Source organism: Salmo salar, chromosome 16, assembly GCF_965601325.2.
Source record: "Salmo salar chromosome 16, fSalSal1, whole genome shotgun sequence".
NCBI classification, from domain to species: Eukaryota; Metazoa; Chordata; class Actinopteri; order Salmoniformes; family Salmonidae; genus Salmo; species Salmo salar.
Window position 1 is genome coordinate 80094819 of NC_138306.1, and position 12349 is coordinate 80107167.

The following is a 12349-nucleotide window of genomic DNA, read 5'->3' on the forward strand; positions in this document are numbered from 1 at the left end:
CCATATAGCTCCGTATAGGTTCGTATAGCTCTGCATTAACATGATTGGTTGACAGTAGGTGGGGGCGGGAGGTCCTGTATGAACACAAGCTCACTTCCTTGACAACTGTCCTCACAACAGCTCTGCGAAGTGCAACAAGTATGAATGCCCTGACTTCTGCAGAGGCTGTATCACCATAAATACTGCACGGCCAATGCAGACAACAGATTGACCATGCAGCACCTTTAATGCTCCTCAGCTACGCATGGACAGGGGAGAGGGGGTCAATGTAACCTTCTGCTACCCAGGAACAGTGTGTTTTTGTTCTACTTTACTTTTTTATACAAACAAATGATAGTACTACTGATATTGATTACCGCATTGTTGGGAACGAGCAAACAAGAAAGGTATTTCACTGTACTTGGGCACGTGACGATAAAAACTAGAAACCTGACAGAGGTGAAAGCAACTGGACACAATGGTGATCCGGAGCGGAGAGGTTGATCTAATGTTGAGCTGGACCTTTACTGAACTCGTGGGGCTCAGTAACAGAAGCAGGACGTTACGACAACAATACATAGCAGTTGAGTATATTTATATCACTGAAATGTTCATTCAAAATATACTACTGTACAAACGTGTTTGTGTTTGGTCACTTTTAACGACTGTTTAACATATTTTACAGAAGAATTGTAGAGAAACAAATAACAAAGCACAGTTAATAAAATAAGTGATTGAACAAATTAATATAGTCTATCTGACAGTTTATCACTTTTGTCCAAAGTCTCATTTCTGAATATACTGATAAACTGCCACCATCTCCTGGCCTGACTCCTGCAGTTCTCCCAGTTTACAGCAGGGTGGCGCTAGAGACCCAGGCTGCCAGCAGTGTGGTCCACAGTGTTGCCGTGACGGTGGCAGCATAGCTGTAGAAGACCTTGTCGTGTGCGTAGGTGATGATGTGGTGTGCTCCGGCATAGGCCTCCTCACAGGTGGGCTGGATCTGGTCCTCTGGGAGCTCGAAGCCGTGTTCGCCCTTGTCCCTCAGCTCAAAGGTGAAAGACAACGGGATGCCGATCAGCCTGGCAAAGTCACGAGACGAGCCCGAGTTGGCATCTGGAGACAGAGTATAGGCCAGTGGTTGCAATAATAGAGAAACACAAAAAAGGATTTGTTGAATTGTTAACAGTGCACAGGATATTCATGTAACTACAGCCACTTAGAAGTCACAATATCCTCTCAGCCTCACTACTTACACAGGATATCAGGTGAGGTGCCTACAGTGTAGTCCATCCCATGGACAGCCTTTATAGCCTTGGCTGCTCCCAGACCCACTTCCATCTGGCAACACAGAGACATACGTTATTAGGGGCAAAGAAATTGCACCCCTGTGCGTCTCCAAAAGCAGAATTGAAAAACCTGGTCTACTTGTGTGTGGAATAGGCGTACCAGCTCATCGTAGTTAGGTGCTGAGATGTTGGGGTGTCCGTAGGGCACCAGGATTAGCTGGCTATAGGAGTGGATGGTGAGGAAAGCCAGGATGTCTTCCCTCATCTTCCCCAACATGTCTGTGACGGCCCGGGCCTCAGACTCAGAGAGAGCCTTGGTGCCGCAGTAGGTCTGAGAGCAACAGTCTGTCGAGACACCAACCACTGCAAAGACAGGAGAGGAAAACACAGTTAGGATGTGTGTGTGTCAGGGTTGGGGTCAATTCCATCTCAGTTCCAGTCAATTCAGGAAGTAAACCAAATTCCAATTCCAAATGTTGAAAAGCATTGAGAATTGGAATTTCAGTGTAATATCTAAAATCAATGGAATTGAAATGGAATTGACCCCAACCCTGGTGTGTGAGTGTGGTTTAGAGTAAGAACCGTACTCACTGCCCCAGTTAGCGTAGAAGTTACGATTGAGGTCTGTTCCATAGCAGGTACAGCCTCCTGTTCCTGGAGATCTGGACTTCCTCCACAGTCGAGTCTACAGAGATGAGAACCACTAGTCACTAACTGGGATGATAATACTGTCAACAATAATATTTCTGTTACAATATGTCATCCAAGCCAATAGATGGCGTTACTTGTAAATCTAGCTTAGCATATTGTCATGTCTAGGTATTTGAACCTCTTTCCTAGGCTCAATTGCAACAGAGAGAGAGCTGGCTGGTGGGTGAGATTATGTCTTGGATGTTGTAGACATTCACTGTATGCACACTACCTGTGAGGTAGATATGTTTGAATTAAAGCCTTGTCTAAGATTTCCAGTAGTTTCCCAGAATGTGTCAAAGCTGGTCTGAAGTAGCATTAATCAGTACTTACGCTTTCATTATGCCAAGAGTAGATGTAGCCATCAACGTTTAAGACTGGTGTGATGTAGAAATCCAGATTTTTCATCATCTCATTCACCTTGGTGTCGGTTTTGTACGTTCTCAGGATCTGTTGGTAGAAATCAAGGAGGGTACCATGATTGGTACTCACACCCCTAGACACAGTACTGACAGAAACAAGGATATGTTCACTGTAATGGACATACAAACACACACACCTCTCTGACAAAGTACTGGCAGAAAGCAGGAGCGATCCATTCTCTGGCGTGGATCCCACAGTCCATCCAGATAGCCTTCTTCCTCCCAGTAGAACTCAGACCAATCTGCAACACAACAACCAATAGGAGATAAGTACATCTGAAATCTGCAATACAACAACCAACAGGAGATAAGTACATCTGAAATCTGCAACACAACAACCAACAGGAGATAAGTACATCTAAAATCTGCAACACAACAACCAATAGGAGATAAGTACATCTAAGCTCTATATCCTTCAGTAACTGAGTGGTGGCCATTGTCTCCTCGGTTTTTCTCCCAGGAGACATCTATTGTGCTTCTGATTCTGCACAGTATATTAGGACTAGAGGAACTCCTCTGTAGTCTATAGAGAGGGTCAGGTATGTGCCACCACCCTGGCTTTCCAGGAACTCTGAAGACAGTGAATGGAGAGAGAGGGAAGGAGGGAGAGAGAGAGCGAGAGAGAGAGCACGAGAGAGCGCGAGAGAGAGAGGTGAAGAACCTTCAGTAAGGTGATGTCCCTCCTCTCATAGGTTTGACCGTAGACCATGGAGGACACAACATCTGGGTTCTCCCTCTTCATCTGCTCCATCCATGCTGTAATCTATAGGGAGAGGTACCAGTGTCTCTATGCAGTGAGGACTCACTCATTCTTTGTGTGTGTGTGTGTGTGTGTGTGTGTGTGTGTGTGTGTGTGTGTGTGTGTGTATTCTCTCTCACCTCTGACATATTGTGGTACCTGGTGTAGTAATTCCTCTCAGTCGTCTCCTCTCTACTCCAGACAGCACTGTACATTGACACACACATACTGTATACTGTATGCACATCGAACGAATACATCTTGGTTTGGAGGTTATAAATTGATTGTAAATCAGCTACCGATGTATGAATTTTTTATACAATTCCTGTTAGTCTGACTTGTTAAGTCATCCTTCATAGGAGACTAACTGTAGTAGAGTTACAGTATCCCTCCCAGACTCACCTGTCCTGGGCTCCATGTCCACTCTGGACAGCCAGAGATAACAGAACCAATCCAACAGACCCCAGACCCAGCATCATCATCAACAATGTCCCTCTCTCCTTTACTAACAGGTCTCACAACTCACTGTGTCTTCCAGCTGTCAAATCAGTCACCTGGGCAGCAGGGAGAGGACTTTATACACGTCCCCATCTAGATGAAGACACGTGCAGCCCCACATCTAGATAAAGACTCACCTTTACCTTGGTCAGAAGAATCCACTAGTCATAGGCTCCGTTAATATTTAATCAGGAGTCTAATAAAATGGAGGAGGGTGGACATATCACAAGAGGGGGAGAGGGGGAGAGGGTGGGGGAGAGAGAGAAAGAGAGGGAGAGAGAGAGCGAGAGAGAGAGAGAGAGAGAGGTAGGGAGAGAGAGATAGAGAGAGAGGGGGGAGGGAGGGAGGGAGTGTGTAAGAAAGAGAGAGAGAGAGAGAGGGAGGGAGAGAGAGAGAGAGAGGGGGAGAAGGAAGGAAAGAAAGAGGGAGGGAGGGAGAGAAAGAGAGGGGGAAAGGGGAGAGAGAGAGGGGGGGAAAGAGAGAGAGAGGGGGGAGGGAGGAAGGGAGTGAGTGAGGGAGGGGGGAGGGAGGGAGAGAGGGAGGGAGAGATAGGGGGAGAAGGAGAGAGAGAAAGAAAGAGGGAGAGAGGGAGAGAGAAAGAGGGGGAGGGAGAGAAAAAGAGAGAGGGGGGGGGAAATAGGGAGGGAGGGAGGGAGAGAGGGGGAGGGAGGGAGGGAAAGAGAGAGGAGGGAGGGAGGGAGGGAGGGGAGAGGAGAAGGAGGGAGAGAGAGAGAAAGGGGGAGAAGGAGGCAGAGAAAGAGAGAGGGAGGGAGGGAGGGAGGGAGGGAGGGAGGGAGGGAGGGAGGGAGGGAGGGAGGGAGGGAGGGAGGGAAGGGGGAGGGATGGAGGGAGAGAGGGAGAGAGAGAAATAGAGAGAGGGGGGAGGGAGGGAGTGTGTGTGAGAGAGAGAGAGAGAGAGAGAGGGAGGGAGAGAGAGGGGATAAGGAGGGAGAGAAAGAGAGAGAGAGGGAGGGATGGATGGAGGGAGGGAGGGAGAGAGAGAGGGAGAGAGAGAGAGAGAGAGAGAGAGAGGGCTATTTGGCCCTAAGCTGAGAGTACACCGTGGCAGAATGCCTGACCACTGTGACTAACCCAAACATAAGGAAAACTTTGACTATGTACAGACTCAGTGAGCATAGCCTTGCTATTGAGAAAGGCCACCGTTGGCAGACCTGGCTCTCAAGAGAAGACAGGCTATGTGCACACTGCCCACAAAATGAGGTGGAAACTGAGCTGCACTTCCTAACCTCCTGCCAAACGTATGACCATATTAGAGACACATATTTCCCTCAGATTACACAGACCCACAAAGAATTTGAAAACAAATCCAATTTTGTTAAACTCTAATGTCTATTGGATGAAATACAACCGTGTGCCATCACAGCAGCAAGATGTGTGACCTGTTGCCACAAGAAAAGGGCAACTAGTGATTAACAAACACCCTTCTAAATACAACCCATATTTATGTTTATTTATTTTCCTTTTTGTACTTTAACTATTTGCACATCGTTACAACACTGTATATAGACATAATATGACATTATAAATGTCTCTATTCCGTTGGAACTTCTGTGAGTGTATTGTTTAGTGTTCATGTTTTATTGTTTATTTCACTTTTGTTCATTGTCTATTTCACTTGCTTTGCCAATGTTAACATATGTTTCCCATGCCAATGAAGCCCTTTGAATGGAATTGAGAGAGAGAGAGAGAGAGGGAGAGATCAAAGGTAATAGCACATAACTGAGAGAGTGGAAAGCCTGGTTTATTACCTCATCATAATACGCAAATCGCTGATGACATCAGAGATACAGGGCCTGTAACCCCGACAACAACACAACGAGCTCCCATGTCCTCAGCCTTGGAAAGAGAGTCACGGGGGAACGGTTAATTACTGAATGAATCAGTTTGAATGGTTTTATACCAGAAATCCCCAGCCCACTCTGTCACATAACGAGTTATTGCCAGTAGCCAATGTTTTGTCCTCACCTGTTCCATTACACCATGGTCAAAACAGTTTGTTGTGTTTGTAACGGCTTAACGAGTTCTGGTCCGTTTTCAACTGAATGTTCACAGGAAATCAAGTCCTGGTTTGAGGCAGTGGACAAAACTTCATCCATCACAGGCTAGTGGTATGAAAAAGTCTGGATTTGATTGATAAATTGGATACATCTAATATTTGGAATTTGTTTCAGGGTTTATGAGAACCATGTTTAGAATGTTCCATTGAATCCTCTGACCTCTTTTAACCCATTTTGATTGGGTCGTTTTTCTTGTGGGCTTGATGAGCCATTATTAATAAGTAGTTATTGATTTCTATAGTGCATGATCGACTTGTGAAATGTAAGTGGTTGATATTGCCCTCATTACATTGTTCCAGTTTATTGATGGGGAAATAAGGCCTTTAACCTCCCATTCAACTCATGCCCTCCCGCCCGACATGTCCCATCCCTGACCAGCAGAGGGCAATACGCTCTAGCCACAGAGACCACTGCATACATGAACAAAGAAACACGCTTTGAGTGAAGTTGCCCTCAGGTATTAGGGTGGGCAACAACATGCAAGTGACCTTACTTAAATCAATGTCTAAAGGCAAATTCATCTTTCCCAAAAACCCAGGAAAGAAGAATCCAGATAATGAGTCCCAAATGTAGAGTTTGTCAGAGAGGTAAAAACATGACGTTAGTGAGACCAGAAACACCACGTTCATCCCCTGCCAAATGGACAGTGACATGTGAGTCTGTTGGTCACTCCTTGAGCTAGGAGCTCACATGACCATCTCTCTCTCTCTCTCTCTCTCTCTCTCTCTCTCTCTCTCTGCGTCTCTCTCTGTGTGTGTGTGTGTGTGTGTGTGTGTGTGTGTGTGTGTGTGTGTGTGTGTGTGTGTGTGTGTGTGTGTGTGTGTGTGTGTGTGTGTGTGTGTGTGTGTGAGAAAGTGCAGTAGAGACAAGCTGGTGATCACAGCCCAGACTGCGAGATGCACAGATGTCATATAGACAGTTCCATTTTAAACCCGTTGTTGACATCAGTGTTGGTGTGGTAGCCGTGGTAACGCTGGTGGTTAATACTGTACAGTAGACAAATGTGGAGGTCGGTCTGGGGTCATCATAAACTGGCAAATGAAAGAGGAAGAGAATCTGAAATATAAGGGTATACATTACGGTCTGCCCTTCACCTCTCCTCTAGTTCTGGACAGTGATGAAAGAGACTAGCTACGTAGATTACAGTACACAAGCCCTCCTCCTCTCCTGGGCTTCGCTCACGTTGTTCATACCAAAGGTGAGGTGAAAGCTTATGACAGAGGCAACACAACCTCCAACTTATTCTCATTTTCCGTCATAATTCAATATGATGTCACATAGTGCTTGTACAGAAGGTGCCTGTATAAAATAATCCAGGACCTTGAAGGTATTACTTTAATAGTGATTTAAGTTAGGATTGAGGAGCAGAACACGGAAATCCTAAACTATCAGTAGTGGAGAAACATTTACAACTGTCCACTCTTATCATTGGAGATGTTCTGTAGTCGGAGGAGAGTAATGTTCTAAGAGCTGGAACTGTTCTGTTCTCCAAGACGATTACATTACGACCTTAGTGTTTTCATAACAGCTTTCCAGGTATACAGCCAAATAAACCTAAAAGAACACAAAGTACATACTACATATGGTCTTTCTCCAGCCTGGCCAATATCACAGACGTGGTGTTCTGACATTTTTGACACCCGCCAAAACATGTTCCCCTGGGGGTCTTACGGGACTTTTGGTTCCCGACCGAACCTTTGCGATCCACACGGGAGCCATTGAAGCGCTTGTGAAAGAAAATGTAGCTTATTTTTTTGTCTGTTTGGGAAAGCATTGGAATGAGCCCTACTAAAGCTGTAATGGTAAATACATTACCCACATGATGTAAGTGAGTGATTGAGATGCTGACAGGGTGGTACTGAAGAGGAGTGTACCAGGTGTAGTGTACTGGAGAGGAGTGTACCAGGTGTAGTGTACCAGGTGTAGTGTACTGAAGAGGAGTGTACCAGGTGTAGTGTACTGGAAAGGAGTGTACCAGGTGTAGTGTACTGAAGAGGAGTGTACCAGGTATAGTGTACTAGAGAGGAGTGTACCAGGTGTAGTGGACTAGAGAGGAGTGTACCAGGTGTAGTGTACTAGAGAGGAGTGTACCAGGTGTAGTGTACTGGAGAGTAGTGTACCAGGTGTAGTGTACTGAAGAGGAGAGTACCAGGTGTAGTGTACCAGGTGTAGTGTACTGGAGAGGAGTGTACCAGGTGTAGTGTACTGGAGAGGAGTGTACCAGGTGTAGTGTACTGAAGAGGAGTGCACCAGGTGTAGTGTACTAGAGAGGAGTGTACCAGGTGTAGTGGACTAGAGAGGAATGTACCAGGTGTAGTGTACTAGAGAGGAGTGTACCAGGTGTAGTGTACTGGAGAGTAGTGTACCAGGTGTAGTGTACTGAAGAGGAGTGTACCAGGTGTAGTGTACCAGGTGTAGTGTACTGAAGAGGAGTGTACCAGGTGTAGTGTACTGGAGAGGAGTGTACCAGGTGTAGTGTACTGGAGAGGAGTGTACCAGGTGTAGTGTACTGAAGAGGAGTGTACCAGGTGTAGTGTACTGAAGAGGAGTGCACCAGGTGTAGTGTACTGGAGAGTAGTGTACCAGGTGTAGTGTACTGAAGAGGAGTGTACCAGGTGTAGTGTACTAGAGAGGAGTGTACCAGGTGTAGTGGACTAGAGAGGAGTGTACCAGGTGTAGTGTACTGGAGAGTAGTGTACCAGGTGTAGTGTACTGAAGAGGAGTGCACCAGGTGTAGTGTACTGAAGAGGAGTGCACCAGGTGTAGTGTACTAGAGAGGAGTGTACCAGATGTAGTGTACTGAAGGGGAGCGTACCAGGTGTAGTGTACTGGAGAGGAGTGTACCAGGTGTAGTGTACTGAAGAGGAGTGTACCTGGTGTAGTGTGCTGGAGAGGAGTGTACCAGGTGTACTGTACTGAAGAGGAGTGTACCAGGTGTAGGGTACTGAAGGGGAGTGTACCAGGTGTAGTGTACTAGAGAGGAGTGTACCAGGTGTAGTGTACTGGAGAGGAGTGTACCAGGTGCAGTGTACCAGGTGTAGTGTGCTGGAGAGGAGTGTACCAGGTGTAGTGTACTGAAGAGGAGTGCACCAGGTGTAGTGTACTAGAGAGTAGTGTACCAGGTGTAGTGTACCAGGTGTAGTGTACTAGAGAAGAGTACACCAGGTGTAGTGTACAGAAGAGGAGTACACCAGGTGTAGTGTACCAGGTGTAGTGTACTAGAGAGGAGTGTACCAGGTGTAGTGTACTGAAGAGGAGTGCACCAGGTATAGTGTACTAGAGAGGAGTGTACCAGGTGTAGTGTACTAGCGAGGAGTGTACCAGGTGTAGTGTACTGGAGAGGAGTGCACCAGGTGTAGTGTACTGAAGAGGAGTGTACCAGGTGTAGTGTGCTGAAGAGGAGTGTACCAGGTGTAGTGTACTGGAGAGTAGTGTACCAGGTGTAGTGTACCAGGTGTAGTGTACTGGAGAGGAGTGCACCAGGTGTAGTGTACTGAAGAGGAGTGTACCAGGTGTAGTGTACTAGAGAGGAGTGTACCAGGTGTAGTGTACTGGAGAGTAGTGTACCAGGTGTAGTGTACCAGGTGTAGTGTACTGAAGAGGAGTGCACCAGGTGTAGTGTACTGGAGAGGAGTGTACCAGGTGTAGTGTACTGAAGGGGAGCGTACCAGGTGTAGTGTACTGGAGAGGAGTGTACCAGGTGTAGTGTACTAAAGAGGAGTGTACCAGGTGTAGTGTACTACAGAGGAGTGTACCAGGTGTAGTGTACCAGGTGTAGTGTGCTGGAGAGGAGTGTACCAGGTGTAGTGTACTGAAGAGGAGTGCACCAGGTGTAGTGTACTAGAGAGTAGTGTACCAGGTGTAGTGTACTAGAGAGGAGTGTACCAGGTGTAGTGTACTGAAGAGGAGTGCACCAGGTGTAGTGTACTAGAGAGGAGTGTACCAGGTGTAGTGTACTAGAGAGGAGTGTACCAGGTGTAGTGTACTGGAGAGGAGTGCACCAGGTGTAGTGTACTGAAGAGGAGTGTACCAGGTGTAGTGTACTAGAGAGGAGTGTACCAGGTGTAGTGTACTGGAGAGTAGTGTACCAGGTGTAGTGTACTGAAGAGGAGTGCACCAGGTGTAGTGTACTGGAGAGGAGTGTACCAGGTGTAGTGTACTGAAGGGGAGCGTACCAGGTGTAGTGTACTGGAGAGGAGTGTACCAGGTGTAGTGTACTGAAGAGGAGTGTACCAGGTGTAGTGTACCAGGTGTAGTGTACTGCAGAGGAGTGTACCAGGTGTAGTGTACCAGGTGTAGTGTACTGAAGAGGAGTGCACCAGGTGTAGTGTACTGGAGAGGAGTGTACCAGGTGTAGTGTACTGGAGAGGAGTGTACCAGGTGTAGTGTACTACAGAGGAGTGTACCAGGTGTAGTGTACCAGGTGTAGTGTACTGCAGAGGAGTGTACCAGGTGTAGTGTACCAGGTGTAGTGTACTGAAGAGGAGTGCACCAGGTGTAGTGTACTGGAGAGGAGTGTACCAGGTGTAGTGTACTGGAGAGGAGTGTACCAGGTGTAGTGTACTACAGAGGAGTGTACCAGGTGTAGTGTACCAGGTGTAGTGTACTGCAGAGGAGTGTACCAGGTGTAGTGTACCAGGTGTAGTGTACTGAAGAGGAGTGCACCAGGTGTAGTGTACTGGAGAGGAGTGTACCAGGTATAATGTACTGGAGAGGAGTGTACCAGGTGTAGTGTACTGGAGAGGAGTGTACCAGGTGTAGTGTACTGGAGAGGAGTGTACCAGGTGTAGTGTACTGGAGAGGAGTGTACCAGGTATAGTGTACTGGAGAGGAGTGTACCAGGTATAGTGTACTGGAGAGGAGTGTACCAGGTGTAGTGTACTAGAGAGGAGTGTACCAGGTGTAGTGTACTAGAGAGGAGTGTACCAGGTGTAGTGTACTGGAGAGGAGTGCACCAGGTGTAGTGTACTGAAGAGGAGTGTACCAGGTGTAGTGTACTAGAGAGGAGTGTACCAGGTGTAGTGTACTGGAGAGTAGTGTACCAGGTGTAGTGTACCAGGTGTAGTGTACTGAAGAGGAGTGCACCAGGTGTAGTGTACTGGAGAGGAGTGTACCAGGTGTAGTGTACTGAAGGGGAGCGTACCAGGTGTAGTGTACTGGAGAGGAGTGTACCAGGTGTAGTGTACTGAAGAGGAGTGTACCAGGTGTAGTGTACTACAGAGGAGTGTACCAGGTGTAGTGTACCAGGTGTAGTGTGCTGGAGAGGAGTGTACCAGGTGTAGTGTACTGAAGAGGAGTGCACCAGGTGTAGTGTACTAGAGAGTAGTGTACCAGGTGTAGTGTACTAGAGAGGAGTGTACCAGGTGTAGTGTACTGAAGAGGAGTGCACCAGGTGTAGTGTACTAGAGAGGAGTGTACCAGGTGTAGTGTACTAGAGAGGAGTGTACCAGGTGTAGTGTACTGGAGAGGAGTGCACCAGGTGTAGTGTACTGAAGAGGAGTGTACCAGGTGTAGTGTACTAGAGAGGAGTGTACCAGGTGTAGTGTACTGGAGAGTAGTGTACCAGGTGTAGTGTACTGAAGAGGAGTGCACCAGGTGTAGTGTACTGGAGAGGAGTGTACCAGGTGTAGTGTACTGAAGGGGAGCGTACCAGGTGTAGTGTACTGGAGAGGAGTGTACCAGGTGTAGTGTACTGAAGAGGAGTGTACCAGGTGTAGTGTACCAGGTGTAGTGTACTGCAGAGGAGTGTACCAGGTGTAGTGTACCAGGTGTAGTGTACTGAAGAGGAGTGCACCAGGTGTAGTGTACTGGAGAGGAGTGTACCAGGTGTAGTGTACTGGAGAGGAGTGTACCAGGTGTAGTGTACTACAGAGGAGTGTACCAGGTGTAGTGTACCAGGTGTAGTGTACTGCAGAGGAGTGTACCAGGTGTAGTGTACCAGGTGTAGTGTACTGAAGAGGAGTGCACCAGGTGTAGTGTACTGGAGAGGAGTGTACCAGGTATAATGTACTGGAGAGGAGTGTACCAGGTGTAGTGTACTGGAGAGGAGTGTACCAGGTGTAGTGTACTGGAGAGGAGTGTACCAGGTGTAGTGTACTGGAGAGGAGTGTACCAGGTATAGTGTACTGGAGAGGAGTGTACCAGGTATAGTGTACTGGAGAGGAGTGTACCAGGTGTAGTGTACTGGAGAGGAATGTACCAGGTGTAGTGTACCAGGTATAGTGTACTAGAGCGGAGTGCACCAGGTGTAGTGTACTGGAGAGGAGTGTACCAGGTATAGTGTACTGGAGAGGAGTGTACCAGGTTTAGTGTACTGGAGAGTAGTGTACCAGGTATAGTGTACTAGAGCGGAGTGCACCAGGTGTAGTGTACTGGAGAGGAGTGTACCAGGTATAGTGTACTGGAGAGGAGTGCACCAGGTGTAGTGTACTGAAGAGGAGTGTACCAGGTGTAATGTACTGGAGAGGAGTGTACCAGGTATAGTGTACTGGAGAGGAGTGCACCAGGTGTAGTGTACTGAAGAGGAGTGTACCAGGTGTAGTGTACTGGAGAGGAGTGTACCAGGTATAGTGTACTGGAGAGGAGTGTACCAGGTGTAGTGTACTGGAGAGGAGTGTACCAGGTGTAGTGTACTGGAGAGGAGTGTACCAGGTG

General features: G+C 47.5%; 1 protein-coding gene across 1 annotated transcript; it reads right to left on the bottom strand.

Annotated features, from left to right (window-relative positions):
• Positions 1 to 553: 553 nt before the first annotated feature.
• LOC106591612 (carboxypeptidase O) lies at positions 554 to 3753 on the bottom strand. Its single transcript, XM_045698015.2, has 9 exons — positions 3522 to 3753; positions 3260 to 3326; positions 3042 to 3143; positions 2518 to 2622; positions 2292 to 2408; positions 1860 to 1953; positions 1429 to 1631; positions 1236 to 1320; positions 554 to 1095 (listed from the first exon to the last, which is right to left on the bottom strand). The coding sequence occupies exons 1-9, from the start codon at positions 3599 to 3601 to the stop codon at positions 830 to 832; spliced, it is 1119 nt and encodes a 372-aa protein (XP_045553971.2). The 5' UTR covers positions 3602 to 3753; the 3' UTR covers positions 554 to 829.
• Positions 3754 to 12349: the final 8596 nt, after the last annotated feature.